General features: G+C 41.1%; 1 protein-coding gene across 1 annotated transcript in view; it reads left to right on the top strand.

The window, feature by feature from the left end:
- The window catches only part of igsf11 (immunoglobulin superfamily member 11), a 109,004-nt gene extending 90,702 nt beyond the window's left edge, over nucleotides 1-18,302 (top strand). Inside the window, exons 3-8 of the mRNA XM_034096691.2 lie at nucleotides 778-941; nucleotides 10,354-10,561; nucleotides 11,007-11,162; nucleotides 12,712-12,834; nucleotides 13,631-13,778; nucleotides 14,834-18,302. Of these exons, the coding sequence (XP_033952582.1) occupies nucleotides 778-941; nucleotides 10,354-10,561; nucleotides 11,007-11,162; nucleotides 12,712-12,834; nucleotides 13,631-13,778; nucleotides 14,834-15,383 (1,349 nt within the window). The 3' untranslated portion in view covers nucleotides 15,384-18,302. The remainder of the gene's footprint in view (nucleotides 1-777; nucleotides 942-10,353; nucleotides 10,562-11,006; nucleotides 11,163-12,711; nucleotides 12,835-13,630; nucleotides 13,779-14,833) is intronic.
- Nucleotides 18,303-20,011: the final 1,709 nt, after the last annotated feature.

The following is a 20,011-nucleotide window of genomic DNA, read 5'->3' as shown; positions in this document are numbered from 1 at the left end:
AGGCTGACAGCTCAGTGCAGATGAGAAAAGCTCATCAGTTTCTTAGTTGGAGAACATATACCTTTGTTGCATGGAAAGAAAACAAGCTATCATGGTTGTTTAGTATGCTGTGTGCATACTGTGCATATGTGTGCAAATAATACCAGAAATAACCATTACTATTCCCACTTGTCATGTTCATTTAGTATGTAGTGATACACTGCGTTCCCATGAAATTAGCAAGAAGCAAGTTGTTTTAGGGAAATGAATAACTCGGGAGACAGCCTATCGTGTTTCCCCATTAAACTTTTACATATTTAATTTGATCCCTTCACAATGTGGTCTAGAGGTTTGTTTAGCTGATGAGAGCATTTTAAAAGAGGAGTTTGGTTCAGAAATCTGTTGTTTTGTTGTAAAGGCGATATACATTGGATTCAATGAGACTTACACATGACTTTTCCCTTTTTAAAATATGAAACCTTTGCGTACACATGGGTATTTATACACATCACCATCTCTGTCTGTGTCTTACTTCTTTATCTTTGACCTATTAAACGCATTTCTTTTCCCTATAACACTTGTTATAGAGGACTCAAATAGCCTTAAGGAGGACTGAATACTTTCTATTACAGTGAAAGAATATGATAGGAACGATTGTGTAAGATCCATCCAGTGGGAGTTGTTATGCTACATTTCGATCTCATTCTGTCCTCTTGTTTTACTTGTTTGCACGTTGGTGTCGTGTGTGCTTATTTATGCTGTATCAAGACACTGATCACCGCCTCCTTCCTCCTACAGTGTGTGTGCGGGCGCTGGATGTGACGGTGGCCCAGAGCAGTATCCAGGTGGCCCGCGGCCAAGCAGCAGTCCTGCCCTGCTCGTTCACCACCAGCGCTGCCCTCAACAACCTCAACATCATCTGGATGGTTACACCACTGTCCAATGCCAACCAGCCAGAACAGGTAGAGTGGTTATCACCAGCGCACCCACTCACTCACAGTGACTCGGCATCGTTGCATGCTTTAGAGTTCCTCAAATCGGTTTGTTTATCATTAACTGTGATGAGAGTTTTGTTAGAAAGTAGACAGAGGTGAGTTGCAATGTTTAGTTGTCTACTGTCACTGAAATGTGTGTAACTTGTGTTCTAATGCAATGTTACTGCATACGCATCATGTGGATGTCCGTGCTGCTTCCCAACACCAACCGTAAAGTCAAAGCAGGTACACAAGACTTGATCTATACTAAGGTGTGCTCAGATACAGCGCAAAGAGAATTGAATAATCTTGAGAATCGAGAAATTTGAACAATGCATCCACAGAGAGAGAGACTCTCTGAAGCTTAAGGGACATCCAGCGCAGTTACATGGCTGGTGATCATAGTTCACTATGATGATCACGGTACTGCACATGTATGCTAAATGTGCAGTGACACATGTGTCTAAAGAAACTGTCTGCATAATTGCTACATTACAGTTCATTTTGCACCCAATACAAATACACCAGATTTCTCTTTCCAGTGCACCTGAACGCACCTTTAGGGTCTTAGTTATAGATATTAGATGACTGTATTAGCTAGTATTATATATATAGTAGTAGTTAGCTTAAGGTATGTCCATAGTTTAGTTCACTTTCTCAATGTAGCCTGCAGGACAGCATTGTCATGTTGCACTTCTCTACCTTTCCCTCAACAGTGATGCACATGTAACTGTTATCAATTTGTTGAGAACATTGGCAATGGTTTAATTGGCACACACAAACATTGCATGATGTGGAATTTAGTTGAACATTGTGTCCAACTGGTTTCTTACCATTGTCCCTTCCTGGCCTACTACTCTTATTTTCTTTCTGTTTTTTTTTCTTCTTCTCACCTTCCCTTCCCTCGTCTCTGTCTCTTTCACTCTTTCTCCCCCCTTGCGGGACTTCTGTGATTCCATTTGAGTTGTTTAACATGCAGCTGCAGGCCGTACAAGCTCACCTGCCCCCCATTACTTTGAACCCTGGCGCTGGTCGGCCGTCCAAATAATACAATCATCTTCTGCACTAATTAACCCACGCCCACGACAGGCTCCATATCGCAGCTGTTCTCACCACACACACAAACACCGACTCACACACACACACACACACACACACACACACACACACACACACACACACACACACACACACACACACACACACACACACACACACCACACACACACACACACACACACACACACACACACCCATACACACACACACACACACACACACACACACACACACACACACACACACACACACACACACACACACACACACACACACACACACACACACTGGCATTTGACAGACTGCTGATCCAAATGCACTGCAGATCCACATACAGACATGCAGAGCTTCATTATATTTACTGGCTTCACACATACAGTGGGGCAAACAAGTATTTAGTCAGCCACCAATTGTGCAAGTTCTCCCACTTAAAAAGATGAGAGGCCTGTAATTTTCATCCTAGGTACACTTCAACTACGAGAGACAGAATGGGGGGAAAGAATCCAGGAAATCACATTGTAGGATTTGTAATGAATGAATTGGTAAATTCCTCGGTAAAATAAGTATTTGGTCACCTACAAACAAACAAGATTTGTGGCTCTCACAGACCTGTAACTTCTTCTTTAAGAGCCTCCTCTGTCCTCCACTTGTTAACTGTATTAATGGCACCTGTTTTAACTCGTTATCAGTATAAAAGACACCTGTCCACAACCTCAAACAGTCACACTCCAAACTCCACTATGGCCAAGACCAAAGAGCTGTCAAAGGACACCAGAAACAAAATTGTAGACCTGCACCAGGCTGGGAAGACTGAATCTGCAATAGGTAAGCAGCTTGGTGTGAAGAAATCAACTGTGGGAGCAATTATTAGAAAATGGAAGACATACCAGACCACTGATAATCTCCCTCGATCTGGGGCTCCACGCAAGATCTCACCTCGTGGGGTCAAAATGATCACAAGAACGGTGAGCAAAAGTCCCAGAACCACACGGGGGGACCGAGTCAATGACCTGCAGAGAGCTGGGACCAAAGTAACAAAGGCTACCATCAGTAACACACTACGCCGCCAGGGACTCAAATCCTGCAGTGCCAGACGTGTCCCCCTGCTTAAGCCAGTACATGTCCAGGCCCGTCTGAAGTTTGCTAGAGAGCATTTAGATGATCCAGAAGAGGATTGGGAGAATGTCATATGGTCAGATGAAACCAAAATAGAACTTTTTGGTAAAAACTCAGCAAGACGTGTTTGGAGGAGAAAGAATGCTGAGTTGCATCCAAAGAACACCATACCTACTGTGAGACATGGGGGTGGAAACATCATGCGTTGGGGCTGTTTTTCTGCAAAGGGACCTGGACGACTGATCCGTGTAAAGGAAAGAATGAATGTGGCCATGTATCGTGAGATTTTGAGTGACAACCTCCTTCCATCAGCAAGGGCATTGAAGATGAAACGTGGCTGGGTCTTTCAGCATGACAATGATCCCAAACACAACGCCCGGGCAACGAAGGAGTGGCTTCGTAAGAAGCATTTCAAGGTCCTGGAGTGGCCTAGCCAGTCTCCAGATCTCAACCCCAAAATCTTTGGAGGGAGTTGAAAGTCTGTGTTGCCCAGCGACAGCCCCAAAACATCACTGCTCTAGAGGAGATCTGCATGGAGGAATGGGCCAAAATACCAGTAATAGTGTGTGAAAATCTTGCGAAGACTTACAAAAAACGTTTGACCTCTGTCATTACCAACAAAGGATATATAACAAAGTATTGAGATGAACTTTTGTTATTGACCAAATACTTCCATTCCACCATCATTTGCAAATCAATTCTTTAAAAATCAGACAATGTGATTTTCTGGATTTTTTTTCTCATGTTGTCTCTCATAGTTGAGGTATACCTAGGATGAACATTACAGGCCTCTCTCATCTTTTTAAGTGGGAGAACTTGCACAATTGGTGGCTGACTAAATACTTTTTTGCCCCACTGTACATGCATTCATGAGGCTCAATAGAAGTGTGAAAACTCCCATCAATGTTTCCATACATCCATAAATGCACACATAAGAGTTAATCAAATGAGCACACCTGTATGACATGGAAAACAACAGTAACACATAGGCAGTTACTCGTGGATGAATGCATGTGACTTTTAGATGCTACGCGAAGAAATCGGAGACATGTAAAAGCCTGCATAACAATCATTATGTTCTCACGCTATACCCTCACACGTGTTATAGTGTCCATGTTAATGTGCGTATACCTACGAACAATGGGTAAAAGCACAGTGATGCACACATGGTCTTGAAGCGTACATTGTCACAAATTGAACATTAAATACAATATGCATACAGTGACATACAGAAGTAACAGAATAAGTGTGAGCTATAATTTAGCAATCAGGTTATACATGTGAATTTGGTGAGTGATGACATGCGTGCGGCGACAGTACAACTACAAGGTCATTTTCGATGAAGAGAATGTCACAACTGATTACAGTTGATGCTAAATGCCATTAAGAATTACTGAACACAATTCTGTACACTTCCACACCCCCACAACCCGCGTAAGCACTTTGGTGAGTGCATTTGATCCACTCAGATCCCCCTGTGCTCACATTTGACTACCTAGTTCAGATAACAAGAGGCAATGCAACTTATTTAGCACTCTTGATAGGGAAACAGTACCGGCTTGACTTTGCAAACTTTAGCCGTTTGTTAAAGCCCAGATTATTCCTGTATTTGCTCGATGCTTTGGTTCGCCAAGTTGTTAAAGACTTCACCTGGTGGTTTACAGGCTTAAGCTTAATTAGACTGTAAAAGTTAATTAATCAAATGTGAGCTTTAATTGTTGTGGAGAACGAGTGCCAACGTTGTGCATTGCTGTCTGAGGAGCATTACAGATGATTTAAATGTGGACAGCTTGCATTTCCCCTCAGCTCAATGGAATTGTATTGCATCTTCTGTGTTTTTGGTTTTCTGTAGCAGAACTTTTGGCTGCAGCAGCAGATAATCCTGAAATACACTTCACCCCCAGCAAAACTCAGCAGACAGACACAGTTAGAGACCAGCTGGTCAGCATATAGGAGCATTTAACTGCTAAGAGATAGGTATTTCCCTCATGAGTTGGTGGGATATTGGACGAAAATTCACAAGGTGACGACAAATTCAGTAACTAACAAATGGTTATGTTTCTTTTTTAATTATTTCTAAATATTAGATTTGTTGTGGTTTTAGTCATTGTGTTTCACTCTGTGTTGCTGACAAGATAAGGTCCATATTACAACATGTAGCCATGCAGCTCAGAGCAGTGTTTGTTTGTGTGTATGTATGTGCAGTTTTCTGCGTATGTAATCTGTGTATCATGCTGTTGTTGTGATCAATCTCCTGACCTTTCCTCTTGGTTGCTAGGTGTGTGATAATCCTTGAACACACACACACACATACATTAGACAATCATTTTACTCAGTTGTTTATCCTCTGTAAATGGACTGTACTTATATAGCGCTTTATCCAGTCTTTAAGACCCCTCAAAGCGCTTTACATACTACATGTCGTTCACCCATTCACACCCATTCATACAGAGCAGTGTATGTTACTCTAGGACCTAACATGCACATTCACATTCACACACGATGGCCATGCCATCGGGAGCAACTCAGGGTTAAGTATCTTGCCCAAGGATACATCGACATGTTGACTGCATGGGCTGGGATCGAACCCACAACATTCTGGTTGAAAGACGACCGCACTCCCTCGCAGCCACAGTCGCTCTGTAAAATGCTGGATATATTTTATTCATGCTCGATTAAAGCTCCAGGTTTTTTTCTCCTCTTCAACTCTTAAACACTGATAATGTGTCAAAACTGTTGGTACAACACATAAAACACATTTCTTCAATTAGCTGAGTCCGGCATTTCAATATTGTCAGCTTTGCCTGAAATCGGTTTAAATCCAATTTCTACTCTCTCTTTCTACCTACTCTAGCTGAAAGGAGAAGTTTTATCGATAACACGACTGATGAAAACGTTTGATATGCCGTTGCATCACTTCTCAATTAATTTGAGTCTGGAAAAAATTTGTTAAATATTTTTTCAATTCCTGTAAAGGTTGCCATGTTGATTTTTCCAAAAACAATTGCACTTATGGTGAAATGAGGCTCTGTTGAAATTGAGGTCATAGAGAGTCTGGTACAAAGAATAATCTCAATCTGTAATTGAAAACAGATACGTATTTTAGCTGATCATACTCAGCTGATCCTTATCTGAACCTAACAATCCACCAGAGGATAGCTCAAATAGATGCTGCTTTCACAAACCCCCATCATTGCCTCCCCTAACTTTTCCTAAACCATTTGTGCAGGACACGTCAACGAAAATGAACAAGGGCCTATTTCAGACAAAGCCATAAGAGACATGTTGTTTGTCTGAGGCTGTAACTCCTCCCTGTGGAGAGGTTATATTACAACTCCTACACTTAGCTTCAACACACACTCTCATACACATTAATGTGATACCTTTTATCGATCTGCACGGAGGAAGTTCTTTTTTTATTTGCTTGCCTACTTCCAGGGACATCAGTATGCAGAGTCAGCAACCGTCATTTTCCCCAAGGGTTTAAAGTGTCTTTCTTAAAGGTCACTTGAGCATAATAATTCTTGCTGATATTAGGACTTGAACCCTTACCTTTAGTTGAAGGACACATATCACTAAACCGGCCTGATCCCTACGGTATCAAGGTCACAGTCACAACCTTGGACATTGCATACCCTAATCTCAGAGACCAAATATGACCAGTCCTCCGTTGACTGAACCAGTGAAGTAGACTCCTATTTGAGACCAAAATCTACTGCAAATGTACAGTACATCAGTTTAACTTCTGTTACTTTCTGGGATTGCTTCTGGGAATCATTTCATCAGGGTGGTGAAGTCGATAGGGACTTGGCTTGGCAACTGGAAGGTCACCAGTCCAAGTCCCGGCAAGACCAAGTGCTACCGAGGTGTCCCTGAGCAAGGCACCGTTCCCTACACGGCTCCCCGGGTGCCGTTCAAAATGGCAGCACACTGTTCCTAACACTAGTAGAAACAATTTCCCCACGAGGGATTAATAAAAGTCCATCTTATTTCTATCCATCACTGATAATTTTTTTATTGTAGCACTGTGACTGCATGGTTACGACAATATAGAAACTCATTCCTTCTTTAGGACATGTACCTTATACACAAATGTCCTTTTTATTCTGTTCTCAGATTTTGTTATGCAGTTCCTTCTCACCTCTACCTATGTTTACGTTGTACATTAACATCATAATTAAACATATCCCATTCTTGTTTACTACATCATCATCATCAGCTTTATTTAAATGTATACATTATGGATTATGGATCACTGGTGAATGGATGTTATGGATACATCTTATTGTTGTATTTGACTCCTATTGCTTTATTTTGTATTCATAGCAACATTTACTTTTCCCACCTATTGCACCTATTCTCCCCCCTGCTGTCTGAGGTGATGGAATATCTCTATTTCCTCTCTTCCCTGAGGGTTCTTCAATGTGTTTACTTGTTATTGATTATTTATTCTCCTTATGATGTTGGGCTGAATAAACTTGAGCTTACTTGACCTACCCAACAAAGAGAGTTGTTGTAGTGTACTTGAATGCACCACAAAGAAAACACAGCAATTGGCTGATGATTGTGCTCACTGACTGGACTGTGTGCTTGGGAATATGGCATCATGGGTAAAGTACATTGTACGTAGAGTATGGGCTAAATCATTCAAAGCCAGCAGTTTGAAGAGATGGAGAAATGGATCTGGGCCCATATTGTTTCACAACATGTCTCAGAGGATATAAAGGGATAACAGTAGCAGCTTACAGTCAGTACATTGACGGGAAGCTATTGGGGTTTAGAGGTTTATTCAGGCTTTATTGAGGTGGTGGCAGTGTCCCTCGTGTCTGGGGCCAACAGGGTCCTTAGGGTCAGCCATAAGTAGGCTATGGTTGTGAGACTGACACCGTGACGGAGAATATATGAAGGTTCCTTGTGTGCATCCAGTCGTGGCTCACACTTACAGGCTAGATTGTAGCAAGAAAATGGGATAGTTAGTGTGAGGGAATGCTTGCAGTGCCTGTGTGTGTGAAGGGATTTAGGATGTAGCAGAGGTTTACCACTGGGCCAGCAGCGGGGCGTCCAGCTAGTCCAGCTAGAGTTCTTAGGGCCAGCCGCCATCTGAGTGCCAGCCATGACCTCTTTTTATCCCAGCGCACAGCTACAAAGCCAACCAGGCCATGCAAAATGATGATGTGATTTATATACACATAGATATGGACAGAGACAAGAGAATAGGTGAAATGTATCATGTTTTAAGGTGGACAAACACAGTAAAAGGCTTTTGAGATACAGTATTGTTACCTTAATATATTCATTTTTGTAGATTTGTGAAAAATAAAACCCACAGAATTCAGAAAAATATGATAGCTAAGTTATGAGTAAGATGCAATCACAATGTTGGGCCTGCGTTAATACACACACAAACACGCACAGTGTGTTGCGTGTGAGGAGGATTGATCGGATCACTTTCACCGAGCAAGCAGATTATATAGTTAGGTCATCAGGAGTGTAGAGCCAGGTCATACTGTACAGGTGCCGTCTGTTAGAGAGTGAAACAGAGAGGTGGGCAGAGACGGACAGCCTGAAAAATGGAAAAAATATTATAGATTAGACTGGGAAAAAGTGGACATACAAAATATATGTGAGACCACATGGTTATTAGAGTGTGGCAGAACAATTACACACCGGCACACACAACTCAAATCATGATACACTCCCCATGAGTCTATGAATATACAATGAAACACACACACACACACACACACACACACACACACACACACACACACACACACACACACACACACACACACACACACACACACACACACACACACACACACACACACACACACACACACACACACACATAAGATGGAGTTGCAGGCTCATCACAGCTGAGGAGCTGCCTATTCATCTGCACATAAGAGGACAAAGCGAGCGTACTGCACTCAGGAAATTGCAGCCGCACAATTTACAACCGTTAAACAGCGGTGGAGGACAGAGACACATACACACTCCTGCAATTTTAGAACTATCACACACACACACACACACAGACACACACACACACACACACACACACACACACACACACACACACACACACACACACACACACACACACACACACACACACACACACACACACACACACACACACACACACACACACTGGTGCCGGTTGTTTCCCTTCCTCTTTGAACAGTTCAATGAGGGCTCTTTTCACCAAAGTGAATCGCTGCTCTGATTCCCCTCCATGCTTTGTGTAGATGTGTGTGCGTGTCCACGCGTGACTTAGTGCGCGTGTGTGTGAGTGCAGACTTGTGTGCACATACCATGTGTTTGCGTGGCTCCTCTTCATCTTTTGTGTGAGCCCAGCTGAGGGGTGAGAGCTTATTTGCATGTGGCTCGGCCTCACAACCAAACTGTTCAGACCACGTCTAAAGGCCTGAGCAAAGCTTTTGAACACATTGATCCTTAGTTGCTGTAGACCTGACAAACTTATACCTCACCCATAAAAGTGTTTTTATTACTGTTAAGGTCAAAGTTATGTTTTAATTTGCAGGTTGTCATACATTGTGCACGAACCTTTCTGCATTGTTACTTCTGCATTCATCTGATTGCAGGTTATATGTTTCCAAGTTTCAATTATGCATACCATTTAGCGGATGCTTTTATCTGAGCTTTATGGTACCATAAAAGCATATTTTTAGTATGTACTTCTTACTCTGACATTTACTCAGTGAGCTAGAGACAACCACTTACAAATAAAAGGTTTTTCTCCGTGTCTGTCTGTCTGTCTGTCTGTTTGTATCTTAAGAGCAAAGTCCGTTTCTCCTTAACTTTCTCTGTCCGTTGTTCAGCCTCATAGTGGAACTTGGGCTCCCTCTAGTGACAGACATCTGTAACAGGCCACTACAGTAAATGTTCAAGATGCACATTCATAAAGTTGACTGAAAATGACCAAATGCATTGAGTTGGGTATTATTCTCTACATTTCTTTTGACTACAGGAGCAGATTATGTTGTCTTTTGTTATTCGTAATAAACATCTCTGAATTGCTATTTCATAATATTTGTTTCTCTGTTCTCTTCCCCCTCATTTCTCGCTGAACTCATGTCACCAATGTCACTTTCTGCTTTCCAACCCTTACCATTTACTTTTCTATTTTACGAACTCTATCATTTTCCATCACTTTCTCTGTCCCTCTTCCATCCCCTCCCATGACATCTCAATCCAGGTGATCATTTACCAGGGCGGCCAGGTGTTCAGCCTCGCCAACCACCTCATTGGGCGTGTGGGCTTCTCGGCCACCATGCCAAGTACAAGTGCCTCGATCTTCATCAACAACACCCAGCTGTCGGACACTGGGACCTACCAGTGCCTGGTCAACAACCTCCCAGACAGAGGGGGGCGCAACATCGGCGTCATTGGGCTCACTGTTTTGGGTAACTTGCTTACATACTTTTTCTTTATTAAATGTGAAGAAAATACAAACAAGTCTCTAATTTCAGATATAAGCAGGTTTAAAGATGTATCTATTTCAACAAAATGTCATAACGTGTTGGTCACTGCATTGACTGAGACCATGAAGAGAATAATTAATATTTTGTATGTCAGGTTTATGAGAACTAATGCTAATAAATATTTTATTGGCTTGGTTTTTAACATGAAAGCTTGTTTTGCCAACGGTACAGCTCTTCAATTTGTAAGCAACCAAGATAAAAATGTTAGACAGGCAACAACTTGCTGTCAAAAAGCATGCAAGCACTCTTGAATTGATTATTCTTCAGCTCTTGAATATACCATTTTGAATATTCGACAGTCAGGAAAACATTATATTTGCTTTGCAAAGTGGTTAACACAACGCCACCCACTGTCTCCATCTGCCAGTGCCACCCTCGGTGCCAGCATGTCGTATCCAGGGCACTCTGGATGTAGGCAATGACATCATGCTGATGTGCAGCTCCGAGGAAGGTATTCCCACGCCGTCCTACTCCTGGGAGAAGCTGGACACGCTGCCCAAGCTGCCGCACAACGCCATGCAAGGTATTACAAACAGGCTGGTCGTCGGAGTTCCCTTTTGCCCCACCTTTGCTGGTAAATCTCACACACATAGCGTGGCTCAGCCTCATCCACAATCCCACCATCACCGCCACCTGTCATGTGCCAGGCCCGAACCCACTGATCCTGCTGAGGGGTGATGATGGATGGAGTGATTCAAACCATGTGAATTTGTGAATGAGTGTGTCAGGAGTGTGTTTGTGCAATTAACCCGGATAATCTGTGATGTTTTGCCTGATTCTCTCATGCTGAATAGCAACTCTCTCTTTCTGAGTTGGGTTTGGTTCAGCATCAGAGAGCACTGGTGTAGTCGACTCTCCTTTCTTTTCCAGCCAAATGATCTTCATCATCAGTCACTGTCTTTTTCTGTGTACTACTGGTTAATAAAAGTAAAATACAAACTGTAACATTATTTGCAAATAGCAGATTCTATAGCAGAAGTCCATCTTTTTTTTCTTGTACAACTATTGTGGACAAGCATTGGAAATGACTAAATAAATAAAAGTGTCTTAAACTGTGTATATTAAAGGTGGGGTACGTTTCAGAAACCGGCTCGAGATACACTTTTTGTTATATTCCATGGAATGCTCTTAACATCCCGATAGCAATGAATATCTTAAGTGCTTTGACAAAAAATCCATAAAAAAATGTCATCTGTAGAAGCCGTAATACTGTAAAAAGTACAACCGGCCTAACTGCCTGTCAGCCTTCCATCGGGGCACAAACTTATCTCGTGCGTCATGTGCGCGTTCGTGTGTGTTGGAGGAGGGGCTCTATAAGGAAGTGGCGGATTTTCTCCGGTTGTGTTTTCAAATTCTAGCGATCTCGAGCCGGTTTCTCAAACTTACCTACCCCACCTTTAACTAAAGGTACATAATATATATCTACCATTAGAGATAACTTTTTTCAAGATACTTACATTTAAACTATATGAGGAAATTAATATCAAATTTGCATTTTAAAACTTAAAACTATCTTATATCCTCTAATTTATTCTGTGAGAGAGCCCTCAATACCTCACTGATTTGTTTTGAGTTTTGATTCTGTCTTCTTCTGGTGTTTGAATTTAGATTTGTTTTGAAATTAGATCCTACATTTGTCAGTTTTACTCTTTCTCTGTGTGTCCACTTTGACACAGACAGATGTACTGCTATTTTGTAGAGAACAGATGAACCCGTAGTGTGAGGCTCCTTCTGTACTTTGGACTTTACCCATTTATCAATTGTAAAAGAAAGGAACCAGCAGCTTTCCTTTTACATGAAGGCAGTTTACTTCAATTGTGAACCTCATATTTAGGATATATAGCACCATATATTGGTAGGCTAGGTAGCAGAAATAGTTCAAATGAATGTATTGTCATAGTCTTTTAAACTCTTATTTAGTCATTTCAAATGAACTTTAATGTTGATTTGCATTCCTTATGTTTAGTTTTTCTTTAATAATCATTGGGTTTATTTGTATGCTTTGGAACGTTGCTATAAATATTTGATTAAGTCACTTTGTATTACTATGTCTGTGTGTGTGTGTCCATCAGACCAGATGCAGGGCTCTGTAACACTGAGAAACATCAGCACCAGCACCTCAGGACTCTACCAGTGTACATCCAGCAATGCTATTGGCAAGAGCACGTGTCTGCTCAACCTGCAGGTCATAGCGCGTAAGTAAACACGCTCAAACCCACTGCTCCTTAACTGTTCCATGTGGCGCTGTTACGCTCATGACACTTTGACACGTTTGTTAAGGGGTAGACATTTGTCGCTGGAAAAAACCTTGTCTCACTCAAACTCTGACACAAGCGGCTTTAGAAATATGTTTCCTTGAGTGACACCTGTCAGACAGAGAGACACACAAGCAACCACCACATCAACCAACCAAAGGACACAGAGTCGGTTTTCGGGTCACATGGGGTCAAACAGTTTTGATGGCTTGACAGAAAGCTGTAGCATGGTTACGCAGTTGTTGTTGTTGTTGTTGTTTTTTTTTATCTGACAGTGTGTGACAGGAGGCTCAGTGTCACAGAAATAAAGGCAGATAGACAGCAGAGTGCTGAGTCTATCTGTCAGACACTACAGTGGAATGAGTCATGCCAACATGGTGCAGATGTAAATGCTCGGGAAGAATATATGTTACTCAAAACGCTTCGGTGCCATTGCTGTTTCCACTTTACGCAAAAACGATTGAAATACCATGCAAATAAGCACTGGATTTCTCAGTCTATGTTCTTTCTTTACCACAGAAAGATAAACACTGTTTTTAGAGAGAAGGAAACAGCTCCTCCTTTGATTGTCTTGCAAAATCAACACATTATATTTACATCCTCACAACACACCACAAATAACTAATTGTATTTTCAAGTTCCTACAACGCAGCTTATCCTGGGTGACTTAAAAACAAACTTACTGTCAAGTTTTTGGAAAACATTGGTCAAATCTGTTTCTCTGTTTGTCCCACAGCCCAGCCTCAGAGTGTTGGCCTGATAGCAGGCACCATCGCTACAGGAGTGCTAGCTCTCATCATCTGTGGCCTGTTAGTGGCGGTCACACTTTTCTACTGGAAGAATAAGAACAAATATGACGAGGAGGAGATCCCAAATGAGATCAGGTTTGTCTTTTATGTGTGGCTTCGGTCTTTTGAAAATCTTTGGAAGTCTCCTGTTGGCAAAGAACAGTATTAATAGATGCATTTGATACAGTGTCTCAAACAGGGATTGATAACTTGCATATGTATTCTAGATTGTTGGGGCTTATTTTTTGGCCCCTCTGATGTTGTAACAGGCGACAAGATGCAGCTGCAGCTTTGTGTTTCCGACTGTAAAGCGATTTATGTCAGCCCATGCAATCACACAGATTATAGTTAAACATAAAAAACACCCAGACCAGTTAATTGAATTCATAGTTTGGAGAATTCAGTTTAATTGTATCTTCTGACGGCCAACGTTTCCATCATCCCTGGCTAATTTGTCTGTTCAAACAGTGTGTGAAGCTCTGTCAGTTGATTAAATGGTCTGCAATTGTAGATATCTGAGGCTTTGGCTGATTGGGATAACATCTGCCTCATTTTGGGCTCAGCTGCAATCATGCGCAATTCCATCCTGACGGCTCTTATTGCCCCCACTAATGGCAAATCATAATGAATATCTTTGATCTCTGCCTAAATTATCTGGAGACATCTTATCTACCAAAAAGTACCCTCTTTAGTAAACCCATTCGTATTAGCATAGATTATATAAACCGCAACTTAAAAGCAGTGTTTTGATAACTCAATTTAAAGACATTCACTGTATATTTAAATGATTAATATCTTTAATGCATAGATTTAAAGATTGTTATATTATGATGAAATAAAGAGAACAGCACTTATTTTATTCTTTGTTGGACTTATGTTTTAGACTTAAAGTGTATAAGCCACATGTGCCACACACATTAGGTGTATCACTGTATATGTTTTAAGAGTCCAGAAAGATCCCAAGGCAATAATAAATAAGTGAAATTGAGATGATCAGTTTATTGATCTTTTGACTACATAGCGAAGCATTTTTTATTTGTAATGCACCAAAGCAGGATTTGTGTTAATATTTAAATATGAACTAATTAGCTATCTTAATGCTATCACTTCTAATATCACTGATATCTTCACAACCTATATCTTCTTAACAGAGAAGATGACCTTCCTCCCAAGAGGTCATCATCAGCGAAGGCTTTCCATGCAGACGCCTCCTCCTCAGAGAACGACACGCTGACGTCCACCAACACCTACAACAGCCGCTACTGGCACAACCCCAAACCCAACTACGACACCAACTCCTACACGCGCTACAACGGAGATACTCGCCAGACCTTCTCCACTGCGGCTCACGGTGGACATGCACATGGTCAGGCCCAGAACGCAGGACACAGCCACAGTACAGTGGTCACAGCACCAGGCTCAGCTCCACTGTCCCGCCATGCACAACCCAACACGGCAACACCGTTTGCCAATGGCAGCCATACGCTCCCCCCACCAAAAACTCTGGTGGTCACCACAAACTCTGCCCCATCCCCTACCGCCATGGTGCGCAGCAACGGCTCTGTGAGTCTAAAACCGGTGGTGATGTCCGCACACGGGCAGCACACACACTCCTACGCAGTGAGCCAGGCCACGCTGGAGCGGATGGGGGCGGTGCCTGTCATGGTGCCCGCCCAGAACAGAGCAGGCTCGCTGGTGTAACATCTTAGCTTAACTGCTTTGAAAACAAGACTAAATGAGCATTTGGTTTGTGAGATTTTACATCCACTGATGAAAAACAGACAGAATATGGGTAAAAGCAGCCCGCTGCCCTTTGCAATGTTGTCTTTTCTGTATGTCTCGACATCTGTTTCTCAAACCAAGGTGGGATTTTACAGTCCAGAGTTCAGTTAATGCCAATTCTTTGTTGGACGGGACACTTTCTTTTGTAGCAAAGCACTACATGGGATCTGATCACCCCGTCATTTAATGGATTTTATCGGCAGGTGTGGCGGGAACTATTTTTCAACCACTTGGATTCTTTCACAAAGCTGGAGTGGAATTTCCTGCAGAACTTGGATTCCCAGATCCTTTTCAGGGTTGGATCATTGGGATGATTATGTTTTCGGTTAAACTCAAAGCAACACAAGGCATTTTCATCTCAGTGTGTCCATACTGCATGGTCAGACAGAAGCGAGCTCGGATTCCCACTTAATGCATGTGTCTCTTGTTTCGGGATGAACAATGAAGTCTATATAATTTATAATAATTTCTTTTGACAATTTCGATTGAGAGAAATAGTTGTGATGATGGGGATTGCTGTATGCATTGAACGTGAATGTTTTAAAATCTGTCAGGAAAAACTTAAAGGATAAAAGTATAACAATGAAATAATGTCGGGGAGAATGGCCTTAGAAGCTTAGGAAGATGGGTTTTATTGGGTGCCATACATACACAATTCATTGAATGCAAACATTTTAATTACATTTACGCACTTTTCAGAACAACTTTATATCAAAACTTCTGTCTTATGAACAATAACTCAGTCTTACTAATGCTATGCTTTAAACCATACACCATATATCAAAACTTACATGCACATACAACATGCTGGTGATGTTTGAAGATGGCACAAACACTGGAAGTGTACAACGGAAAGCTACTGTCCCCCTGATCTAACATCAAACCTGCAGAAGGATAATTGTCATAGTCTGTGTTCATTCTCACTGTTGTCCTAAACTGGTTCATGTCACATCAGTGCTGCTTGGAGAAGATTAGAGGATGTCTTACTTCATAAATGCTTTATAAAGAGACACATATATTTAAAGGTAATCGTCCCCCCCCACTCTTGACAAATGCTAACTTTGTGTTTTCTACTGTACATATTGTAACTACAACAGTAGGCTAGATTGTGAATCAAAGAAAATACATTCATGTCTGACTTATACATATACATCTGCAACTCATGTGTCTTAATTTTGAAATAATAGTTTTTTGTTAAATTAGGCAACAATTGGGATTTCATGATAAGTGTTATGGTTTCAATGAAGGGATGTTTTTTTATAATTTTTTTTAACGAGGTATTGCCATTTCATTACAAGACCCGAGTTGAATACAGTTTGGGTTGACACATATGGCCATACATGTTGCTATACATAGTAGACACCTATGCTGTATATGGTAGAAAGTAGCACTGCGTTTTTGACCTGCTGTTTTTATTTTAACCAAAACTCAACCAACTGTTACAGTGTTCCCAAATTCTTAATTCTAATTCTTATTGTGCATTACCTTAATGCACGATACTCGCTTTGAGCTATGATGCAGTAGTGATACAGCAATTATTTGTTTGTACATGCAGTATTGGAAAGTGTGTTTTATTCTTCAAAGCAATTCCTCTTTGCGTCTTTTATTAATTAAATGTGCTGTATTGACATTTACATTTATATTGAGACAACACAAGGTGCTAATATAATTTACGAAAGTGCTCCAGCTTTAACAAATATAATCCCTTAATTAATGGTGGAGACATTTTTCTTTTTTAATTTATATTATTTAGTCCAGATGACTTTAATGTCATGTTTGTGCCCTTTCTATATGAGTTATATTACATTAACATTCAGTTAATTCAACTGGAAACTACAATAAACTTGATTTGGAAGCCGAAATGAACAAAATGTTCTTTATTCCCAACACATGCTTGGTTAATTTGAGCAATACATACTAACCAGGTGTTATGGAGTGACAAAATGGACACTCAGTTTTCATCACAATTTCTTGACAGTGATGTAGGCCTGCCATCAACAGCAACCTGAAGCAAATGGAACCCTGAACTTCTCCTGTTTTATTTTCCCAATAGTCATGATATACATGGCTCGATGTCTGATATCTGCATTGTTTGTATTCATCCAATATTCTATCAGTTGCTACAATGTGCACCAGCCTCACAAATCACACGTGTGTATTCTTTTTTCTTCCATTTGACCCCGGTCTGACCACAGCTCAGTGTTCTTACAGACACATTTATCCAAAGTGTTTTTTCTTTCTTGTTATGTCTTAAGGCTGTCTGCCGTGTGTCAGAGCTACAATACTCTGTTAATCAGTCTGGAACATACATACACACATACATTGCTTTATAAATACAGAAAGGCTTTAGCAGGTAAAATGATAAAAGGTCAGGTATCACCTCCCCTCCTTTTGTCTGAGTGATTTCAGAATAAAATATCCTGTCTGTGTATCTTTCACTCGCCATCTCTCCTAGTGTCCCTGCCCTGAGCACCGGCTGACAACTTTAAAGAAACAACTCTTCTTCTAACATCTCTGGCTTTGTTCTTGCCAGAGAAAATGTCTGGCTGGAAAAACAAAACTGAGATTATTTTATTCTAAGTCTGTCCTCCGTGTGCAGGAACAATGGAAGAAAGAGAGCACAATCAGTAAGAAACTACTGAGACTTTAACCCAGACTAAAACAACATCTCATCTTCTACCTTGGCTTTAGGAAGGTACACAAGGTGGTACATGGGTTGTGTACATAGATAAATAATGACATGTGATATATTGCCAATAGTAAAACAAACCTGTAAATATGTATAAAAAATACATCTTGTTCTTACTGTTGAAATAGGAAAAATAACACTGGAACCTGTAGTGAATAAATATTGTTAATACATTCTAATCGGCTTGCTGCTCGTCTGTGTGTTGCATGTTTTATTTGGCATGATACAATGTCCCTGCCTAGAGTACAAGCTTTTAAGATACAAGTTACACACTGAATAGTTAATAGCAATAATCAAAGAGAAACAAGAAGAAACAAATACGACATACAATTATTTCTTTATAAGTCTTCTAGTGGATCTGTCACAATCTGATGAAGGACCCAAATGCAGCACTCGAGAAACCAAGGAGTATTGGAAATATACTTTATTGGTAATACCAGAGCAGAGGGATACCAGCAGAACAGTAACAGCCGGATGATGTGCAGGCAAGCGAACCAGAGGACAGCGGGCAGAAGGTGAGTCAGGGCCGGACAGAGGGTCAGGGAGCAGGCGAGGCGGCCAGCGTAGGTACAGGCAGGGTCAGACAGCAGGCAAGGCAGGATCGTCCAAGGACAGGCAGGCTCAGGGAACAGGCAGGTCGGGGACAGGCAGGGTCTGAGCCGGGTAGGCAATCTGGTAACAAACGCGTGAAAGACTAGCATGAAGGCAAAGTACGATCTGGCAATGGGTGTGTGTCTGGTGAGGGTTTAAATACTGGCAGTGTGACTAATGGGTGCAGAGAAAGAGAGTAAGCAAAAACGTGTGTGTGGTTAACAGGTGAGACAGGTGAATGGAAAACTACTGGCGAATGATGGAGGTGATACAGATTCATGATTCTAAAACTGAAATATGTTGCTGTATAAGCTACACTTAGGTATGATGTGTGAATATTCTGCATTACATATCTCATGTAGGTATCATCTTCAGAAGGAACTGCTGCTCTCATTTAAATAACATATTTCATGCTTTGCTCAGCAAGCCTTCTATGAAACTCGTTCATTCTGCCTCTGGTGCTCCTGCAGGCTGTTAAGACAACCATACAGACGAGAGCAGTACAGAATAACAATATGAAGAATATGCAAGTGTGCTAGTTTCTTTATGCTCTTGTGGTTTCCACTCTATTCCCAAGACAAATTGTGTAATACTGCACAATCGAAATGTTTTCCAAGTAAAAATAGAGATTCTTTTGAGATATAGATGTAACTTAATCATACTGCACACAGCTTCTGATATGTGTATGTTTTATACACTTGCAATATTTGTTTTGGATTGTTTAGTTGTTTGTGTGTGTGCATCTAAAAAATATCTGGATTGGATTGGTCTGAAGCTGCAGTTCTTAAATGTACCGCTAGGTAGCAGTATGTATACACTCAATAACGCCAGTACTTGCAGAAATGTGATGTTCAACTCTGTCGACTCTTAAATCCTATCATAGTTTAAATCAGTACATTATGAGACATCATTATAAAAGGCAAAGTTATCTAATTTATGTGAATTAACTGTGAATGGACTAATTTAAATATATTTAAATAGAGGGGGAAATCATTTGAAGCTGACATAAATCGTATCTGATGCAAATATCTCAAAGGTGGTGGTTTCACTTCTCATCTGAATTTCCATCAGTATTCCTCTATTCTTTCTCCAACCCGCATTTCAACATTAAAATCAACAGCGGTGACCTTTGCCGTTTAAAAGCAGGAGAAAAAGGGCAGTGAACCGGAGCTCCTGAGGATTGGGCTCATTATTTGCACATGACGCCACCTTTGGATGTGTATGTGTGTGAGTGTTTGTGTGTGTATGTCTTCAAACTCCTCAGCAT

This window comes from Pseudochaenichthys georgianus, chromosome 13, assembly GCF_902827115.2.
Source record: "Pseudochaenichthys georgianus chromosome 13, fPseGeo1.2, whole genome shotgun sequence".
NCBI lineage: Eukaryota > Metazoa > Chordata > Actinopteri > Perciformes > Channichthyidae > Pseudochaenichthys > Pseudochaenichthys georgianus.
Note: the sequence above shows the minus strand (reverse complement) of the source record. Positions and strands in the feature narration are given on the sequence as shown.